Source organism: Ailuropoda melanoleuca, chromosome 8 (assembly GCF_002007445.2).
Source record: "Ailuropoda melanoleuca isolate Jingjing chromosome 8, ASM200744v2, whole genome shotgun sequence".
NCBI lineage: Eukaryota > Metazoa > Chordata > Mammalia > Carnivora > Ursidae > Ailuropoda > Ailuropoda melanoleuca.
Window position 1 is genome coordinate 93,727,880 of NC_048225.1, and position 21,396 is coordinate 93,749,275.

Consider the following 21,396-nt stretch of genomic DNA (forward strand, 5'->3'; position numbering starts at 1 on the left):
GTGATATTTCGTTATATTTCAAAACCAGGTGTTTAGTGAGCACGGGTTCTGTGTCCTGCCTTGCGCCCACACAGAAGTGTGAGGCCTGGTCTCTGTGCTTGGAGATCCCGCAGGAGGGTAGGAAGGCAGCATTTGTTCCTGTCTTTCGTAGAAGCTTCAGTGAAGGAAAACATAATGATGTGGTCTAATAAATGTTAATAATGTTAGTAAGCAGTGTTTAAATAATGGTGCACGAGCTATGTGTTAGACACGCTACATGCAGTATTTCTTCTCATCCTTCCAATAATCCTGTAAATCTCCTAGGCACTATTCTGAGCTCTATTTTACCGATAAAGAAACTGATATTCCAAGATTTAAAAAACTTGCCTGAGATGCCTGAGAATGCTTATTTCCCCACACCCTCATCCACAAAGTGGACTAAACTTCTGAGTTTTTACCTATCTGATAGTTAGGAAAAAATGGTATCTCAGAGTAGTTTAAATTTGCACTTCTCTTATTATGAGTGAGATTTGGCTGTTTTTCCTATGCTTAATGGGCATTTAAATATCCTTTTCTGTGATCCTTGTCCGTTCTAAAAATTAGAAAGTTGGGTTTTTTTTTCTTATCGATTTTTAGAAGCTACTTTTCGTAATAATAGAAATACAAATAAATATATTCCCATTTTTGTCCTTTGTCTTTTAATTTTGCATATGTTGTTTTTTGTCATACAGAGCGTTTTTTTTTTTTAATGTTACCAAATTTATTATTTTAATGTTACAGGTTCTGGATTCCAGATTAGTTAGCAAGGGCTTCCTAAGGTCTCTTTAAATATTAGGATAATAATATAATAAAATCATGTTAAATATGGAGGATTGGACATCAGTATCTATTTCTCATTTCTCCTGAAAATCCAAAAAACAATGAAATGACACTAGAGGAATTTTTTCTTTTTTTTGGCAGCGAGAAACATTTTATTCCCAGGTGCTAAGCAGCCCTGTGGCCACCAGCCAAGAGCCCCCAGACTGGGCAAGGCCAGTCCTCATGGCCCAGCCCTGGGAAGCAGGAACTGGCAGTCTGGGTTTGTTCCAGAAGGGGCTTTGGTGGAGACGAAAGCATGCAGGAGAAGGAGGGGGTTACTGTTTCTGGAATATCGGGCACTTGTTGACTGGCATGTCCACCATTCTCTCCAGGAACAGGCCACTGGCTTGGCCCACGTGGTCCAGGAAGGCTGTGTCCCACACCCCCCGCTCCGGGGACTGCATCTAAGAGTTAGGTCAAAATCTATATTACTCTGCGGAGTGATCTTTCATTGATCTTATGGGGCCCATAGGTGGCCAGCAGCGCCTTGAGTGTGAGCAGGTGCCCTCCTGCTCTGAAGATCTTCTCCGTGCATTTCAGGGGCTGATGCGGGTCATGTTGGTGCAGGTCCCGTGATCGTGGCGAATCCCGCCCCACTTGCTCCCAATCCCAGTTCAAGTCCAAGTACAGTGGGGCCTTCACACTGGACAGCCCCTGAGCCTGACTGGTGGCTGGAATGCTGTCCAAGCAGCGCTGGTCCACGTGGGCGGCTGCCCCTGGGTGTGGGGGAAGGTCTGCCTGAAGTGGGTGGTGGGTTGGCCAGAGCCCAAGGCCACCTCGTGCCCTCGGATGCCGCACTGGGCCGGGTCCAGGTACTGACCCAGCACGCACAGAATGGGCTCCCTGTTCCGCTGTGCGGCCCCCTAGAGCTGTCATCCAACCCAGGGAAATAGGTTTTTTGTTGTTTTGTTTTGTTTTTGTTGTTTTGTTTTTTGTGTTTTTTGTGGGTTTTTTTTTTTTAAAGATGGAAACCCACAAGGACAAAAAAAATTGAGGGAGGAGAAAGTAGCAGATAAGTAATTTCAATAAGTTTTTTGCAGATGGAAGGTGGATGGAGGAATGGTTAGTGCTTTAGTAACATGAAGGACCCTGCAGCCCAGGCATGCAAGATGAGAAAGGAATTTTTGTTCTGTCTCTTGTAAAACTCAAGGAAAGCTCTGGCCTTGGATGGGTGGGTGGGGACACTGCAGCTAAAATCGGGGGTGGGGCATTGGTTTAAGGTTCTTATCTGGTGTGGTAAGAGCTCTACCTCACACAGCCTGGTGACCCTAAAGCTAATGTGGGGATCAAAAGAAGGACATAAAATGTGTCGCTGAAATAAAATAGGGTGCTATCAAAGAAATAATCAAAATATAAGCAAGAACTTTTGCATCTTAAAAAACAGGGTAGTAGGAAATTTAAAACATAGTAAGTCTGTAAGATAAAGTCAAGGAAATCTTTCAGAAGGTAAAATAAAAAGAGTAAGAAAAAAGGGGGTGGGGTGATAAAATTGAAGCATCAATCCTACATTTTGACTCATAGGAAAGAAAGAAGATGAAACTGTAGGGAAGAAAAACTACCAAAGAAAGAACGTAAGAACACTTTTCAGAGCCAAAGAGCAAAAATTCTCAGGTTGCAGTGTCATAAGTGTCTGGCTCTTTGAGTAAAGAAGACCCACATCAAAGCATATCATTGGGAAATCTTGGAACATCAGGGGATTAAAAATATCCTGCAGACTTCCATAGAAATGTAATAGTTTACGTGCAAAAGATTAGTAGTCAGAATGCCTATCTCAATAGTAATGCTGACATATAGTGGAGTAGTACTTGCAAAATTCTGTTGGAAAACTATTTTATTCCAGAGTTCTGTATCCAAACTGCTAGTGAAGGGTGAAGGTAAAGACACTTTTAAGAATGCAGGAATTCAAATGGCTCTCAGGGAATTTTTTGGGGGGGAAGCCACTATAGGATTTGTGCCTATGAAATGAGGAGGAAACTAAGAGAATGTACCAACGATAGGACAACAGTGGAGGGAGATCCTGAGCCTGGCAAAGCAGCCAGAACAGACTGGCGCAAGGGATGGAGGGTTCCAGAAATGGTATCTCTAGGGGAGAAAAAAAATGAAACTAATTACTTAGAAATATAGAATATATTATTAATGGGCATATTATAGAGGTATCAGAGTGTATGAAATAAATTAGTGAGGGGTTCATGGACAACCAGGCTGATTTTTTAAAAAATTGAGATAATCTGGTAAAAAGAAAAAGGTGTATGCATGCGTGCGTGCGTGTGTGTGTGTATTTATATGCATATACACAGCATAAGTGACAGACCAAAATTTGAAGTTGAGGCTATCTGATCACAAGGTTGGTGGCTTGTGATCTTACAGGAGAACAAAGCTTCTGCTACAGAGGACCCATGTGACCTTAGGAAGCCACTCTCCCTCCTGGGCCCCAGTTTCTTCACCCATAGAATAAATAGGCTACACGAAATGCACAAACCGTATGTGAAAAGATAGAAATATTTGATCGTGTCAAAGCAAAAAATGTTGGTATGACAAAAGAGAGCATAAAAAATGATTAAAATACAAAACTATGGACTAGGACAGCAGTTAACAAACTGGCCTGACCCAAATTCGGCCCGCAACTTGCTTTTGTAAATAAAGTTTTATTGGAACACATCCACTCCCATTCATTTATGTTTTGTCTGGCTGTGTTTCGCACTACAGAGGTGGAATTGAGTAGTTTTGACAGAGATGGTATCGTGGCCTACAAAGTAGAAAATATTTATGATTTGTCCCTGTACAGATAAAGTTTGCCAACCCCTGAACTAGGAGAAGATTTTGACAGTGTATGTAAACAGCAACAAATTAAAACTTAAGATATATAAAGTAAGTTGACAAATTAATATAAAAAAGAAAGAGCACACAGGGTTAAGGCAGGAAGAAGGGCACTAGATGGTGATGTTGAAACACAGGCAGAGTGCCTTTGAAGGTTATCGGGGGCTCCTGGGCACATATAGTTTCCAGACCCCAGCCTGGGACTTCAACGTGAGGCTGACCCTGGACATTCCCGACCTGCTGCAGGGAATGTGGCAGGAATCTGCGAGCCCTGCCAGCAGGCAGTGAAGTGTCTGCTGTCCACGTCAGGGACAGTGGTGCTTCGTTCCCTGCTCAGAGCTTCTGCAAGCCTCTCACTTGTCACTCCCAGTGCCCTTGGGAGAGAGTCTAATTGTTGCAACCATTGCGTATAAAAAGATATTTGCCAAGAACAGTACCTTTGGTGGCTTGTTATTTTCCAATTTGCCTTAATTGGCTCACATATTGGCTGGCTGATTTTCAAGGGGCAGCACGAGGGGGACGCTTCCTAAGTAGGAGGGGCACCTGGGACCATCAGCTCCCTGCTCCTGTTCTTTTAGCCAATTAAGCTTAATCCTGGGAGCTGACCCCTGAGGAGTGGCTGAGTGCTTGGCAGCTGGGTGGGAGGGAAGCAAAATAAGCCTGGGTTTGTGGGCTCACATGCGGGTTCAAATCTGCTCTATTTATCAGCCAGATAAATTCTGAGCACCCATGTCCACAGTACAAAATAAACGATAATAGTGGTAACCCAACCGCCAAGTATCCTCATCTGGTAAGGTTGACTTTTTTCTTTTATCCAGGGGGGAAAAAAAAAGCATGTATAAAATGTCCATTGGTGAAATTTTGAAATATCACTGCAAGTTGGGGATGGGGCAAGAGGAGCAGAGGACAGCACATGGGAACTTGTGCGCCCTGCCCGTGCTGGCAGTGAAACTTCCACCACCTCCGGGCAGACCACCCTGGTTCCTGCTGCCCTCCTTTGATTATGCAGAGTGGCCTCCCTGGACGCCTGGGGACCAGCCTCCCCAGGCCTGAGGGTTTCCATTCCTGCCCCCAAAGACGACTTATGGACACTTCTGCTGTGCAGAGTGGGGCTGTCTTGGCCATTCTTGTGCTCACAGGACAGAGATATTCATCTGCCAGTCTTGGTCTGAGCTGCTGTGTCCACACCATGCCCAAGTCCGACCAGACACGGCTCCTTCAGCCTGGGTGGCAGGACTGCCCCTTGCAATGAATGGGTGACCCAGAAGGGCCACATTCGCAGTATGGGGAAGGTGAGACCTTCTGTGAAGGGTGAGGTGGGGCAGAAACTGCATTTACGGATGCTTGGGGGGGTGCTGCCTACTGTGCACGTGTTAGAGCTCCTGTAATTCACATGCCCACCCTGGACAGCATGTTGTTCTGTTTATACCAGGTATAAGAATGGCACAAAAAGAGACCCACATTGGGGAGGAGAATTCTGGTCCAAAACACAGAGACAGAGCGTGCAAGCAGAGACCTGGGCTGGAGACGGAAGCTTCCCTTCCTTGGGTCTGTTACATAGGCTGGGAGGTGAGAATGGGAAGAGGAAAAGGGGTCCCATTTTCAAGTAAAGGTGGGGAGTCCCTGTTTTCTTCTCTGAGTGAGAATCAGGGAGGAGGAGGGGCCTGGAGGGGCCGCAGACCGGATGGCAGGCAGGTGTTACAGCCCCCCGGCTCCAGCATCACGCAAGCCCAAGCTCGGCCCCTCACTCTCTGTGTCCTCTCCTTCGGCCTCAGCTTCCTCCTCTGTGTAACGGGATTACAAGAGTGGCTACCCCGTAGGGTTGTTGGGATTCACTGAAATAATGTACGCAGGTGTTTAGAGCGGCGTCTGATGGATGGGGAGAGCACAGCGCCTGGGGGCCACTGCCATGTTCAGATGACTGTGGGCCCCCTCTGTGCGTGCCATCCCTGCTTCTTCCCTTCCGTGATTCAGGTACGTGAGTGCTCACACCATCTCTCCTCTGCCCATTCTCTTGCTGTTTCTTATGCACTCTTCCTGTGAGGCTCTTCTGCAAGGCCTGCTTCTCTTTCTGTCCTGCCTTCTGTCCATCTCGTTCTCTTCTGTTCTGTCTGTCCCCCTCAGATGCCCAGTCCCCCGGAACAGAGCAGGCATCCTCAGGTCCACTTCCCCGGCTCCCCCCAGACCCCGTGGGCTTTTCTTGCCCCTCGGCCATCTCCCACAGCCTTTGGGCATCAGATCAGACAGGTGGGACCAGTTTGCCACACTTATGCTCCTCCTGCCTCCTCTCCCCCAGAAAGCCAGGGGCCGCTGCAGCGTTCCTGCTTCAGGTCTGTGGGCCGAGTATTGGCATGGGATGGAAGGACAGATGTGTGGTCCAGACATTCAGCTTCCAGGTCAGCTCAAACACCAACTACTGAGAAACCCAAGGCCAGATTCTGCAGCCTGACCGATCAGCCTTCCTTTGTTGTCCTGGACTCAGGACCGACTCCTGCCATCTGTGTGCCGAGGGAAGGAGAGAAGTACAGTCTGGAAGCTGTCTCTCTGGGTGCCATGCGCTCTGATGCTATTGTGGGAAAGAATTACAGAGTAGAGGAGGTGGAGCTGGTAGGCCACTTGATATGTGCCACAAGCCCCCCCCCCCCCCGAAGCCTGCCTCCGAGGCTTCCTGGCAAGGAAGATGTCACTGTCCCAGATGCGCAGAGGTGGTTGACTCTGCCTGGCCCGGGGTCAGGGGGAGGCTGATGGGGACAAGAAGAGGGCCCTTGGCCTTTGGCAGATGGTGCGGCCAGGTCCCCGAGCCCAGCAGAGATCATGGGCTGGAAGGAGGGCACAGTCCCTGCCACCAGGGGAGGGGAGAGTGGTGGAGGGGTGCGTGTGCCCTCTGCTTGGTCAGGCTGGGATGTGGTGTGACCTCGCAGCTGGGGAGGCAGCTTCGTGCCCTTGCTCGCTAGGAGTGAGGAGCCATCTGGGACTGAGAAACACATCCCATGTCTGCACTTGGTCAAAGGGGTTGCCACAGAGGCGGTGAACACTCCGGAGGGCTGAATTGACCTCTCTGCCCCCAGGCTTGGAGCCTGGTCCCCATCCACGAGGCAGCACTGGGTCCAGGCGATTGACATTGGTCATACCTTCCCCTCATCTCATTCATCCCTGGGGGTGTTCAGTTCTGATCCCAGGATAAGCTCAGAGCTTGGTGCTCGGAGCAGGTGGCCTGCCCGTGTTTCTACTGTCCCATCTGCCAGGAAGTGCCTCCTGGCCCTCAGGTGCTCAGCTCTCTCCAGAGCCCCGGAGACCTTGGGGCAGGTTCCTGAGCAGAGGACCTTGAACCTGTCCCCTTCCCAAGGCCCCTTTGCTCTGGCATCTGCAGGGATCCCGGTGCCAGTAGCATTGCTGGAGGATCCGCCAACTTGGGCTCTGGTCTGCGGTTCTGTAGACTGACTAACGTTCAGCTCTGAGCCTCAGTCCTTCATCTTTGACAGAGGGTGATAACAGTTCCAACTTCATGGGCTTGTGGTTGAGAGTGAAGAGAAGGCATGTAAACGCTTAGCATCGGACCTGACTCAGGAGAGGGCTGTGAGTCATACGGGCCGCAGCTGGGCGGCGGGTGAGTCATCCACAGACGGGGTATTTCTAAGACAGACTTGGGTGAAAACCGGCCTCCTCCTCCCCTGCACAGGCCTTGTGCCTACTGGTTTCTGGAAGCTTTAGGAACAACAGGTCCTCTGAATGATAGGAATAGACCGAGCAGAGAGGAAGAAGGAAGGGGACCCCCAGTCGTTATAGCCAAGAGAATCAAGAGAAAGTCAAGACCTTCACTGGATCCCTCACAGGCCCCAGAGAGAGAAGCTAAGATGCTAGGGACACCGGCAAAGGTGACATTAGCCGGGAGCCTTGCCCAGCCCCCGCAGGTGTCCTGTGGCGAGTAAAACAGGGCTGTGCACACCAGGTTGGGGGGAGGGTCAGTCCTCTCCTTCTCATGTACTGCTACGTTTCCACTTAAACTTTTCCCCCTTTTCTCCACCCTGCTCTCTGGCTGCAGTGAGGACCCAGTCAGGAAAACAGAAATTGAAGCCACACTAATTTTTAAGAGCTTTAAATTGGGGAATTGGTGTCGGAAGGCTGAAAGAGGGAAAAGCAGATGTTGAGGACGCCCAGAGATTAAGAACTAGAAGCAGCAGTGCTGCTCCCACGGGGCCAGGGGAGGGCCCCACTTTCTGCGAGGGTGCTCGGGGTGCCGCTAGTGTTCAGACCTCCAAGAGCGATGCCGTGTGGCTGGTGCCGGACATCAGAGGAGACACCCTGGGGCTTGTCCCCAGCTCTGGGACAGGGCCTGGCTTGGGGGTGCCCAGATGGTGCCGGACATCAGAGGAGACACCCCGGGGCTTGTCCCCAGCTCTGGGACAGGGCCTGGCTTGGGGGTGCCCAGATGGTGAGGAGCGCTGTGGAGTTGTGCTCCGTCCAGCTGCCGCGTGCACAGCAGGGCTGCGGCTGGTCCCCAGGGGAGCGTGGTAAATCTTGCTCAGGGAGCGCTGAGAGGAAAGAAGCTGCTAGAAGGTGGGCCTGAAGCTGACCGTTGCTGCCGGCACTGTAACTGCAGAAGCTAAAAGCAGGGAGGAAGTTTCTTCTGTCCTCCCCCTGCCATTCAGTCCTGCCAGGGCCTGCCGTGGGCAGAGCCTAACTAGAGGCCTGCTGCCCAGGGAGTCTGGGAAACGTGGGTGGCCGGCTCTCAGCTCCAGCGTCTCCAAGCAGAGCACGGAGGGTGGACTGATCGGCAGCACATAAATAACCACGCGTGCACACACACACACGTGCACGCGCACACAGACACACACACACACACCCTGGGGTGCACTGTCTCATTTTAGCTTCATGCCGTTCCTCTAGAGATTCTAGTAAAGGCTGTTATTCCCAAGTTATAAAGACAAAGCCGAAGACCGAGAAGTTCATGGATTTGCTCAAGTCAGACAGTCAATCACCAAACACTCATGGGATGCCCGCCGCGTGCCATGCGGTGCTGTAGCTGGGCCCCGGCAGGGAGACAGACAGCCTGTCTCGGCAATGACGTGGGTCTTGTAGCTGGGGGAGTGGGGGCAGTGGGAGTGGGGAGACCATCAAAGCACGCTTGAAGACAGGTAAACACAGTAATAATCTCAGGTACGGAACCAAGTACTGAACAGTGTGAGCTCCTCAGGCAGTATGGGGGTGGGGGGAGACAGGGGTTAGGAAAGGCCCAGGCCCCGGGGGGACAGGAACGGCAGCCGCTGAATACCGAGCACCCGCGTGCATGGTCAGTGGCCATTCCGAGTCACCCTCACATCTCCGAACTGGGAGCCGTGCTCCCCTGGGTGGAAAAGCTCTTCAACAAAGCACAGGTGAAGAGCAGGGAGGCTGCGGGTACCTCCGAGCAGCCGCCACCATGGGAAGGCCAGGCAAGGGGAGGGCAGGGCCCGAGCCGTCGGTGGCGCTGGGACCAGGACTCAGCCTGTCCTGGGGGAGGAGTGGTGGCCCCACCCGTGGCTGAGGAAGGGGCCGTGGCAGCCAGTCCAGCCTCAGCACGGCAGAGAGCCCGGCTGCTCAGGACTGGGAGAGTTCAACAGAGACGCCCACCGGGAGGGGCCCCCAGCCCCCCGCCCACCCTTCCTCATCCCTTGGGTCCTTCTTCAAAATGCAGCAGTTTCAGGTCAGCTCAGGCCAGGGAAATCATTGGACCATCAGTTCCCAAGGGGAAGGCTCTTTCTGCTTTCTTTACACGTGGACCCCCCACCTCATATACCTTGCACCTCCGTCTGTGGTCAGTAGGCACTGTGTGAAGACTTGAGGGGCTGATCGGAGCTGCTTCCTGGTGGAATGAGGTTCTGGCAGCGCCTGAGGCTTAGGGCCACAGTGAGGACTTCGGGGCAGGTCTTGAGAAGGAAGGACTGATCATGGAGAGCCTCCGTCTGCTCTCCTGACTGTGGGGTGGGGGGGGGCTGCCCAACTCCAGGGCTGATTCACTGGGTCTGTCTGGTGTCAGAGGAATGGGCCCCTTTCCAGCTCTGGGATCTAGGGTGCCTACGAGGCAGCCCCCTAGCTGAGTTCCTCCCCAGCGGGGAGACAGGCTGGGGCTCCGCAGGCAGAGGACTCAGACGGGACAGACATACATACCTGGGGCCCAGGCAGCTGAGATGTTTTTGTCTTCAGATCCACTGCCTCAAGGCCTCTGCTCCAGATGGGGCTCGGGACCGGGAACGGGGGACAGCAATGGCTGGTGCCCAGGAGGGGAACACAGAGCAAGTGGGGGCTGGTGAAGCTGGTGAAGGGCTATGTGTGTGCAGCTGGTCCCCTGGCACAGAGCGGGGGCATCTTGCCTCCTGAGCGTGGGCATGGGCCTTTCCTCTAAACCCAAGTGTGAATTATGTGCCTATGTGGCCATCTTGATGACGCATAGAAAGTTCCCCAGGTGATTCTGTCCTTCTCCCTGGCAGAGAAACACAGCTGGGGGAGAGGGGAGGCAGGTGGCTCCAGGCTTCTTCCCATAGAGAAGGAGCCCTGAGTCACACAGCTGGGCCGTGAGCTTCGGGGTGGAGCTTGTAATGAGAAGTGGGAAGAGGTTTAAAGTTCTCCTGTCTCTAAGAGGTGCCATTTAGGGCTGGTCTCCCCGAAATTTCTTCTTTAACAATTTCTCCTGAGGTCGGGCCCCCTGTGCCCCTTCCCCAGACAACCAAGGGGACCAGAGGGACCAGTGGGGCCCCCTGGGCATGAAGGCATGGACGTGCGGCCTACCGAAACAGCCTCTGGAAGGGCGAAGGGCAGCTTCATGGTTTGCAGACGGTTCCATCGGCTTCCCAGGGTGGGAGGCAGCCTGGGGCCAAAGCCCTGTGGGAACTGGCAGTGTGCGTTGCCTGGAGATGCTTCTCGGGAACCTGGCACCAGCGGGGCCCCAGGTTGGGGCTTGGGATCCATTCCTCGTCTCCCGTGAGCCGGTGGGCACGTCCAGAAGCAGGCTGCGCTGCGGTTCCTGTGGCCGCTCCTCTGCTTCTGGGCCACCCCTTCCGTATCTGTGCCGAGCTACGATCACGGCCTTCTCGGTTGCCCCGCTCCGTCTACACCCATCAGTCCTCCAGCCTTGCTGCCCTCCGTGCTTTGTATGGCTGGAAAGGCCCTTCTGGCAGAGCTCTGGCGCGGCCTCTCCCACAGGAGACTCCTTGGGGATAACCTCGGGTCGCTGGCGTGTGCCGTGGTCTGCCTGGTCCCAGCGCCACCCGAGAGCCGAAGCCAGCATGGTGGGTCCCGGCTTCCAGAGGAGGACAGCAAGGCTCAGAGAGGCAGGGCACCTGGCTCGGCGCTCTGCTGGCTGTGGCTGGGGTGCGGCTCACGTGCAGCTGGCGGGCACTAGGTACCGTGCTGAGAGGGGATTCTGTGATGAAGTGGCCTTCTCTGCTCCTGGTGGTGTTTGCAGAGAAGGCTGCTTGAGCCCCAGGTGAAAGGGGGCGCCTCTTGTCACCTTCTAGCCCATATGTTACCGTGCAGCCCAGGGCTGCTCGCAGTTATGCATCCCTCCTGCATGCAGCCCTGAGTCTCAGTCATCAGTGTGGGGTCAGGCACAACTCTGGCCCTGGGATACAATCCCTGTGCTTTAGCAAGGACAGGGAGACCTCTGCCATGGTCCAAGAAGGCAGGGAAGCTACTGGAGAGAGACCCCTCTCTGAAGTAGCACAGCATGGGCAGAGAATGGAAGAGACCCCTGCACTCTCTTATGCTCCCCATATTCCACAGTGGAGGAGACTAAGGCTCCAGAAGGAAAAGCTCAGGGAGCCAGTAGCCTTCTCCCTTCTCACTAAAAGAGCTTCAAACTGAGGGCTTCAGAGGGGAGGGGGGTGGGGGAATGGGATAGGCTGGTGATGGGTAGTAAGGAGGGCACGTATTGCATGGTGCACTGGGTGTTATACGCAACTAATGAATCATCGAACTTTACATCCAAATAAATAAATAAATAAATAAATAAAAGAGCCCTTCACCGTCCAGGAGCCCTTCTCCAGACCCCCCCAGGCACTCTTGATTCCACATGGCCCTGTCCCCGGGTTCACAGCACCCCAGCAGGGACAGGAGCGAGCAGGAGCAGCTCTCCAGAGGAGCCTACACACCTGGTTCGGAGCTGCTGGGCTGGCAGCTCGTGAGGAGGCGCAGGTCCCTAGGTGCCCATCAGCCAGCTCCGGCCCACGCTCTGAGATTCTGCCAGAGCGCCTCTCACCTCCGCCCACCCTAGTGTGAGAGACTCCCCTGCACAGACAGCCCTGATCCTGAGTCTACGGTGTAAGTGTGACCTTCTCAAGGAGCGCGGAACCCTGAGCTTCGTTGGCGGCCGGGCGGCTGCACCCAGGGAAGCATTGAGCCAACCCGAACTCCTGCGTGAGAGCTTCGGGCGTCAGCGTCCTAAAACAGGGATTTTATCAGCACATCAGAAAATGATGTATCGGGACAGTCAAACCCTAGAGTAATCCAGACAGTGACATTGTTGCAACCATTATTTTTCGAAACTAGACGATTTCATGAATCAAAGAGTTATTTGCTCTAGAGCTTCGTGCGTGGGATGGGACAGTCTGCGGGCTGCAGCGGCGGGTGTCCCAGCAACCCTAACCGCATGCCACCAACGGGGGGCCACAGACCAGGAAAGAAGACAGGGACGTTAGAGCCAACTGTCTAGGAACGTGCAGTTGTCAGGATTCATAGTTGTTTGTCCATTTTGGTAGAAGACACCTATTTCTTTCTTTTTTTCTTTGAATGCATCTTTTTTTAATTAGTATCAGAGGTAGAATTTAGTGATTCATCAGTTGCATACAGCACCCAGTGCTCATTACATCATGTGCCCTCCTTCATGCCCCTCACCCAGTTACCCCATCCCCCGACCCCCCTCCCCTCCAGCAACCTTGTTTGTTTCCTATGATTAAGAGTCTCTTATGGTTTACCCCCCTCTCTGTTTTTATCTTATTTTATTTCTTCTTCCCTTCCCCTATGTTCATCTGTTTTGTTTCTTAAATTCCACATATGAGTGAAATCATATTATTTGTCTTTCTCTGACTGATAATTTTCACTTAGCATAATCTCCTCTAGTTCCATCTATGTCATTGCACATGGCAAGATTTGATTATTTTTGATGCTTGAGTAATATTCATTCGTGTGTGTGTGTGTGTGTATGCCACATCTCCTTTATTCATTCATCTGTTGATGGACATCTGGGCTCTTTTCCTATTTTGGCTGTTGTGGACATTGCTGCTATAAACATTGGGGTCCATGAGAAAACACCTGTTTCTAAGACTGGGAGAACATTTATGCACATAAATTCTTTGTACCAGATTCTTCAGGAAAAAAGAGAATGCAATCAACCAGGAGACATTGGGGATGGATGAATCTTTCTTTAATTATTGTCCTTCTGGATGGTAAGACATATGCAGTGCAGAGACACGAATCCAGAGGACGTCAGGTGCATACTTCCCTGGGGGAATGACTTCTGTGTCCATCTCGGAGGGTTGTGAGGGTCACTAATGTGGACAAAGCACTTAGCCCAATATCCGGTCCTTCGCTGAATGGCTAGTGGGCATTAGCTGCTGTTGGGGTTAAAGGCTCAGATGAGGAAGTGAGGAGAAGCACTGGGGAGGGATTCGGATTAGGACGGTGGTAGTGAAATGTTGACCCTTCAGTGCCTTCCCTGAACTGTCCCTCCCCTGAGGGGCTCCCCCCGGCTGCACACTCCAGGGCAGACCCTTTCCCCTATTTTCCATTTCCCTTTGTCTCAGGCCAGAAGGCAAAGGGAATATTCACCGTATGCCCAGGGTGGAGAGAAACATGGTCTCAACTCTCCAGAGACAATGTGAGTAGGATTGTGTGGGATAATCAGGCTGAAGGGGGCATGGGGAACAAACCAGACACTCAGAGAAGTATTTGGTGGGTTTCATGTCTGCAAATCCCAGGTCACCTTCCACTTTCTTACTGAGCCCGCATAGTGTTAACACAAATTCGCAAATCACAGAGTGTCCCCAGACAGAGGGAGGCATTACGGAGGACGTGTTGGAGGCTGAACGCTGGTTCACCTGTCTTGGCCTCTTGGTATCTCTGTTGAGAGAGGAAGGAGGTCACCAGCTCTGCATCTTGGCCTCTTTTCCTCCTGGCCCACTGGCGACGTGGCTCACGCTGAGGAGGGCTGCTTGGGAAGAGAAGCTGCTTGGGCCAGGAAGAGCGTGGGGATTGAGGGGTCTACGAGACATTGACGTAACCATGCTCAGTGTGGGAAGTTTAAGGTTTAGGGCTCAGCTAGTGAGAAAAGCAGGATTGTTCACAAGCGTGAAGGGCGGGAGGGGCTTCTCACAAACGTCATTCACTGCATCAGCAGAGCAAGGCTGGAAGCAGGGGTAGATGAGACATCGTGGGGTTTAGAAAGCTCCAGAACCATCCTCCGTGTCCGTGGCAGCACACAGCAAGGGGGGCATTTGCACTGGGTCTGGCCAGCACCTCTGTGAGCTCTCAGCTGCACAGTGTGTGGTGAAGCAGGAGGGCGCTGGGAGGACAGCCGGCGGGAGCACAGAGAGCAAAGGGCTGCACTTTGGGGAAGGCCACATGCAGGATGGGAAGAAGCAGCGGCAGGAAAGGAAACCGAGGTCTAGATGCCAAGGGCCACTGTAGCAAATTACTATAAACTGGGTTGGAGGGGGGGCTTAAAACAAAAGCAATGTCCTCTTCCAGAAGCCTGAGACCAGGGTGCCTAAAGTGTCGGTTCCTGCTGGAAGCTTCTCTCCTAGCTTCTGGGTGCCGTCAGCAATCCCTGGCATTTCCAGGTGTGTAGCTGCATCGCTCCAGTATTTACCTCTATGTTCACATGGCCTTTGGCTCTGTGCTTCGTGCCTTCTCTTTTCTGTCTCTTACAGAGACACTCACCATTGCATTTAAGGACCGCCCTTAGGCGGTATGATCTCATCTCAGGATCCTTACCTTATTACATGGGCAAAGACCCTTACTCCAAATAAGGTCACATTCTGAGGTTCTGGGTGGACATATTTGTGGTGACCATAATTCGTTCCACTACACTAGGAAGCACAAAGCGAGGAGAAGAGGGATAGAGACAGCCCTAGTGAAATGCCAGAGGCCAGCAGCCCCCATGCGATGGCATCATCTCTTCCCGGAACAGCAGCCAAGGGATGCATCTCTTTTACCGGGCAGTATTGAGAAGGAAGGCTCCTCAGCCCTCTTGGCCTTGTATCATCCTCAAGTCAGAGGAACAGGTGCGTCTGTAGGAGTCTTTCATGCCCTAGGTTAGTTTGTCCAAAGAAGACCTTGCTAACCCACCTGCCCTGGGTGCAGGGGCCAAGAAGGAATGAGATGATGCTAGTCTTGCTGGGATGTCACTACGGGGTCGGGCAAGGTGGTTCTTGCTTAATGCCAGAAGGAAGTGCAGGAAGTGCTCTGAGACGCACCGGACCAGGCCACCTGGAGCAGAGCATCTCCACTCTCTAGATGCTTCCTGGAGAAGGTCCCCTGGGGCTTCTGTGCATTCCTGCTCCTCCCTCCCAGTGCTGTGCCTCGAGGTCACTCATGGCTAGGAGGGTAACTGGTACCCCAGCACCTCCAGGGAGGCACGACTTCCCCCATAACCCAAACACCCAGCTCATGTGCTGCACAGCCCCTGCTGCTTGTCCTGACCACTCGAAGTCTGGATTTCACCTTAAGTTATTCCTCCATCCCAATCAACTGAAGGGCTACCCAGCCTCAGGTACCTGGGGAGTCGTCCCCCCGCCTTGACTGCCCCGAGAGCCTCAGCTTCTTGGCCAGATCTCTCTGCTTCATAGAACTGCCCTTGAATTCTTTAGAGAAGTTGCCGAAGGAAGGGGAGTGAGAGAAACTAGTGGAGAAGGAGGGCTGGGCAGGGATAGAGGTTATCAGGAAACAGTGAGAAAAAACTGTCCTTTTCCCTAAAATCCAAGGCATTTTCCCTGAGCAGAATGGCTCAGAACTCGAGCTTGTGCACAGACTCAGGCGGCCCGGCTTTGGGTCTCACCTCCACCATTCACATGCCCTTAGAGAGTCACTTATCGCTTTCTAGGCTCCGTTTTGTCGTTTGGAAGATGAGGATAGCAATGGTACCCCGCTGCTGGGGCTGCTGTAAGGATGGCATGGGACAGCACCCATCAGACATGGGACAGCAGTGCCCGGCACGGGACGTTCTCCGTCAGTGTCAGCACCAGCCGCCGGGGCTGCTCCCACAGACACAAGCTTCTCCCTTGGTGGCATTTCTGCCCAGTGTCCTTGTCTGCACTGTTCCTGTCTGGATACTTCGCCCAAATTCTTCACCTTTTATACCTGACTACTTCCAGCTCCTCCTTCCAGAATCATCTCAAGGGTCACCCCCACAGGGAATGATCCAGAATACACTTCTTCAGCAACTATGTGATGCCAAACACTCTTTTGTGTGGTTTACTGAGACGGTCCAACCTACTGCTCACACGAGCCCCGTGACTCAGTCATGTGGTCTGCTTGTGCAGGTGAGGAAGCCGAGGCACAGGGAGCACGATCCCCAGGCTGGCTGATTTCCAGAGCCGGTGCTTGTGCGGCCTGTCACTCTGTGCCCGCCACCCCAGCCCCCTGCGCCTGCTGTCAAGGCTGTGCTCGCCCGGCCTGTCTGTCTCCCCGCAAGCCAGCGTCCCCGGCAGGGAGGAGTGTGGGCAGAGCTGCGTTCCATCCGCTCTAGCCGCAGGCGTGGGCTGTGCACCGTCTGAGCTCCGTGACTGGTGTCTGACCTGCACTGGCCTCTGTCGGTCCTTCTGGAAGCCCTGACCCTTCCTGGGCAGTCCACATGTTCATGCTGCTGGGGAGAGAAAAAATCAGCACTTATAATGAGCCCTTCGGAGGGGGTCAAGAATTGGCCTTTTCCAAAAGCAACACCCAGCCCACTGCCTTATCAAATCGGTCCATCTCCACTTTGTTTTTCCGCGTTTTCAGTTTCATAAATGGTCCTGTTTATTAATCTTCATGTTTTATGCTCTGTCGTAAAACCAGGCAGGGCTGCTGGTGGAGGGGGCTGGTAGGAGAGGAAGCGACGAGGAACAGGACACGTCACTAGGGCCTGTAGGGACAGGAGGCTGGGGACCTGCCCCCCCCCTGCCCCCGTTGCTGCTCTGTCCCTCCAAGTGGCTTGGGTCTGTGCCAGCACGGGCCCAGCTCCGGGAGAAGAGGCCTGGCTCCCCCTGTCATGGAGCGGCCATGTGTGTGTACCCTGCCTAGTGCCCTTCATGCCATAAGCGTTCTATAAATGTTTGCTTGGCTTGGCGTCCTCCGTTCCAGACCACAGACCTCTTTTTGTCAGATCAAAGGGAGAAGGAGCCAAAGCGATGGCAGGGCCTATCAGGCCTCTTTCAGTCCTCCTCCAGGGGCCAGAGGTTCACTGGGTCTCACTGAGGTCACCCCCCACACCCGTTCATCCCCATAAACCCCTTTCCCCCAGCCCACCCCACTCAATCCCAGGCAGCACACGGGAGGGCCAAGCCTGGCTGCGAGTGTGGTTCCGACAGAGGGGTGCACAGAGGGCTGGGGTGGTATGTGCCCACACCTCTGCGTGAGCATGTGTGTACAAACGGAAGACAGCAGAGGGCTGGGACCTCACTAATCATCAGTCCAGGAGCTCTGAGACCCCAGCAGCAGATCTGGTCAGACTGCGGCGTCAGAATCACCTGGGAGCTTGTCGCCAATGCCCGTTTCTGACCCTGCCGCAGGAAGCTCTCGCTCAGTAGAAGGGGCCTCTCCCAGACGTTTGAATCACAGCCAGATTTGCGAACCGGTTGATCTGTTCCAGCCAAGGAAGGACATGACTTACCCACGGCCACACAGCGGCTGGTCGGTGACAGGGCTGGGACCACTCCAAGCCTGTGTTCTTCGTACTGCTTCTCCATGTTTGGGATCGGGGGCATGTGTCTGAATCTAATAGAAACCAAAATAAATTCCTTTTGGTTTATGTATGGTTTTCTATGATTCATGCTTAGTCTCTGTTCATTTATGTAAACCACTGAGAGTTGACATTATGTATATATTTTTGCTTCCAACCTGAGCTCTTGCAAGCAACTGGGCTCCCACTCGGCTGCCCTCCCCTCACCCTCTGTGCTGTCCGGACTCCAGGTGGTCCCTTCCCTTCCCAGTCCTGTCTTTCCCCGACGTGTGCAGCTGGGACCCACTTGTTCAGCGACGCCGAGGGGACTCCTGCCCCCCTTGGCCTGGGTCTGGGGCTTGGAAAGGGCTCAGGCTTGAGAGAGGCAGGGCTCTCCGTGAATGGAACCCAGAGGAGCATCGAACGTCCTGACTCACCTCAGCCTCCGGCAGGGGTGGGGGGGGTTGCTTTTTCAAACACACTGGAAGTAGCGGCGCAGAAAGCCCCGCAGCTTGACGAGCCTGGCGTCAGTTCGGTTCAGCTCAACAGCGTCTATCAGAGGCCTCCCAGGCTTAAGGCTGTTGCTCGGTGCGCGCCCAGAGGGATGCAGACACGGATGCGTGGGGCGCAGTGGCCATCCTGCCCTGGGGCCTCCTCCGTCTCCCCAGGCTCCAGTCAGTCATGAGCCGCTCGCATTCTGCGGGGGCCTCCCGTGCCCCTCACGTCAGGCAAGGGAAAATATATGCCCCTGGGGCCCTCAGGACTCTGGCTGGCCAGGAGCGAGCCAGACCGATCCCGTCATTGGTGACTGGACCCAGGCCAGCTTGTCACCAGGTTGTGGCCTTTCTGGCGGGTGATGAGAGTCCCTGGTCACAATGTCTCCAGACTGACCCCTGGTGCTGCGGCCCCGGCCACCCGTCGCCAGTGGGATGATGGCAAGACGAGAGAGTACCAGCCCACCCCTGAAGTTCTGTTTTTACCTTTAGCTGTGTGACCTTCATCTAACACAAGCCTATTTTATAATAAAGTGTTGAACATCTCATGTAATTGATCGAGCACCGTACTGAAAGGGAAAAACAGCGTGGTTGTGTGGATAACGGTCCTACGTGGGTCAGTTGCCACCCTGGCTGACTGGGAGCTGGGGCTCGCTGCCTCTGCCTGGCATCACGAGAGAGCATCGTCCTGCCCCAGCAAATGCATAATTCAAATTCCTAGTGAACGGGTATCCCTTGAGCACCATCATTAAGGTAGGAATATCGTAAATCAGGGCCCATGTGCTCACTACTTTTCAGGAGCTTATCTGTTATGCATGCAGAAGTCCACTTGTAATCTCTCTTGCTCTCCATTAGCCCTAGACCGTGAACATCCGAAACACACTTGTGTGTGTGTGTGTGTGCTCGGGGGTGGTATACACAGCATTTCTTTCACCCCAGCACAGGCTCACAAATAGGGAAATGGCCATAATTTATTCATTGACATATTCAGTGATTCACTGACCATTGATTAAGCACTATATATATCAAACATGATACCGAAGATGAAAAAAAGAACCCAGCCTGATAAAGTATTGTGCCTGCCTTCAGAGAGTTTCCCTCTAAGGAAAAGACGAATAAGCAAAATGCTGCTTTTCAGGATGGTTGCAGTGATCTGTGACGGGGCTATGTGCCCCCAGCAGCAAGGGTCTTTGACCCCAGGGGTGGGGAGAGTCAGGGAAGCTTGTTAGAGGACATGACTCCGAAGCTGAATCCTGAAGGTCACATAGGAGTCAGGATGAAGGGATGGGCCAGGAGATGAGATGGCATGGAGCTTCAAGTACGGGAACGGGGCTTTTCAGGACCAGAAATTGCTCAGAGAGGATGGAGTATACCCAGTGCCTGAGGGGCAGGAGGCAGGAGGGTTGATCACGCAGCTTTGTCCGTCCACTAGGGGGCGATGGAAACCCAGAATCCTGCACTCTGCCGCTCCACAGTGGGGCTAGAGATAGGAGGCACCGTGTGTCCTTTGCAAATATATTCTCCCATTCCGTGGGCTGTCTTCTTAGTTTTTTTGACTGTTTCCTTGGCTGTGCAGAAGCTCTTTATCCTGATAAAGTCCCATAAGTTCATTTTATCTTTTATTTCTCTTGCCTTTGGCGATGTGTCGTGAAAAAGGTTGCTCTGGCCGATGTCATAGAAGTTGTTGCCTATGTTCTCCTCTAGAATTTTGATGGATTCCTGTCTCACATTGAGGTCTTTCATCCATTTGGAGTTTATTTTTGTGTATGGTGTGAGAGAGTGGTCAAGTTTCATTCTTTTGCATGTAGCTGTCCAATTTTCCCAGCACCATTTATTGAAGAGACTGTCTTTTTTCCACCGGATGTTTTTTCCTGCTTTATCAAAGATTAGTTGCCCAAAGAGCCGAGGGTCCATTTCTGGGTTCTCTATTCTGTTCCATTGGTCGATGTGTCTGTTTTTGTGCCAGTACCATGCTGTCTTTGTGATCACAGCTTTGTAGTACAGCTCGAAATCCGGCATTGTGATGCCCCCAGCTTTGTTTTTCCTTTTCAACAGTTCCTTGGAGATTCGGGGCCTTTTCTGGTTCCATACAAATTTAAGGACTATTTGTTCCAGTTCTTTGAAAAATGTCCTCGGTATTTTGATCGGGATAGCATTGAAAGTGTAGATTGCTCTGGGTAGTATGGACATTTTAACTATGTTAATTCTTCCAATCCATGAGCATGGAATATTTTTCCATCTTTTTATGTCTTCCTCAATATCTTTCAAAAGTGATCTATAGTTTCTAGGATATAGGTCCTTTACGTCTCTGGTTAAGTTAATTCCAAGGTAACGTATGGTTTTTGGTGTTATTGTAAATGGGATGGATTCCCTAATTTCTCTTTCTTCAGTCTCGTTATTCGTGTATAGAAATGCAACTGATTTCTGGGCATTGATTTTGTATCCTGCCACCTTACTGAATTGTTCTATAACTTCTAATAGTTTGGGAGTGGATTCCTTTGGGTTTTCCATATAGAGTATCATGTCATCTGCAAAGAGAGACAGTTTGACTTCTTCTTTGCCGATTTGGATACCTTTGATCCCTTTTTGTCTTCTGATTGCTGTTGCAAGGACTTCTAGTACTATGTTGAATAATAGTGGCGAGAGTGGGCATCCTTGTCGTGTTCCTGATCTTAAGGGAAAGGCTTCCAGCTTTTCCCCATTGAGAATAATGCTTGCAGTAGGCTTTTCATAGATGGCTTTTATGAGATTGAGAAATGTACCCTCTATTCCTACACTCTGAAGGGTTTTAATCAGGAAAGGATGCTGTATTTTGTCAAATGCTTTTTCTGCATCAATTGAGAGGATCATATGGTTCTTGAGTCTTTTCTTGTTGATATGATGTATCACATTGATTGATTTGCGAGTGTTGAACCATGCTTGCATCCCAGGTATGAATCCNGGGATAGACTGGTGATGGGTAGTAAGGAGGGCACGTATTGCATGGTGCACTGGGTGTTATACGCAACTAATGAAGCATCACTTTACATCGGAATCTGGGGATGTACTGTATGGTGATTAACATAATATAATAAAATTAAATTTAAAAAAAATAAAATTAAAAAAAAAAAAAGGAGGCACCGTGTGACCGGAACATGGCACAGGAAATGACCCTCCCATCCATCACAGCAATGCACATTCCCCCACATGGATAATTTCAGTGTTTTCCAGAGGGGTTTCTAGGAATCACGACGCTTTCAAAAGAGGGGGTCTAAGGGAAAGGATTTAAGAAATGCTACATGCAATATTCTCTTCTTAGACATTCATAAAAGAAGACACATTAACATGGTAAGGCTCTGAGAAGTCCTGCAGTAAAGGAAC

At 52.0% G+C, this 21,396-nt stretch overlaps 1 protein-coding gene and 1 pseudogene across 4 annotated transcripts in view; one reads left to right on the forward strand and one right to left on the reverse strand.

Annotated features, from left to right (window-relative positions):
- The window catches only part of KCNH1 (potassium voltage-gated channel subfamily H member 1), a 353,228-nt gene that overhangs the window by 321,917 nt on the left and 9,915 nt on the right, over positions 1–21,396 (forward strand). The window contains exon 11 of one of the 4 annotated variants that reach the window (XM_034666905.1): positions 15,728–15,953. The exons of 2 other annotated variants lie outside the window; for them this stretch is intronic. In XM_034666905.1, coding sequence (XP_034522796.1) covers positions 15,728–15,790 — 63 coding nt within the window. In that variant the 3' untranslated portion in view covers positions 15,791–15,953. Of the gene's footprint in view, positions 1–14,718; positions 14,900–15,727; positions 15,954–21,396 lie in introns of those variants that run through there. One more of the 4 variants, XM_034666904.1, reaches the window with a different exon arrangement.
- LOC105236713 lies at positions 1,113–10,599 on the reverse strand (annotated as a pseudogene).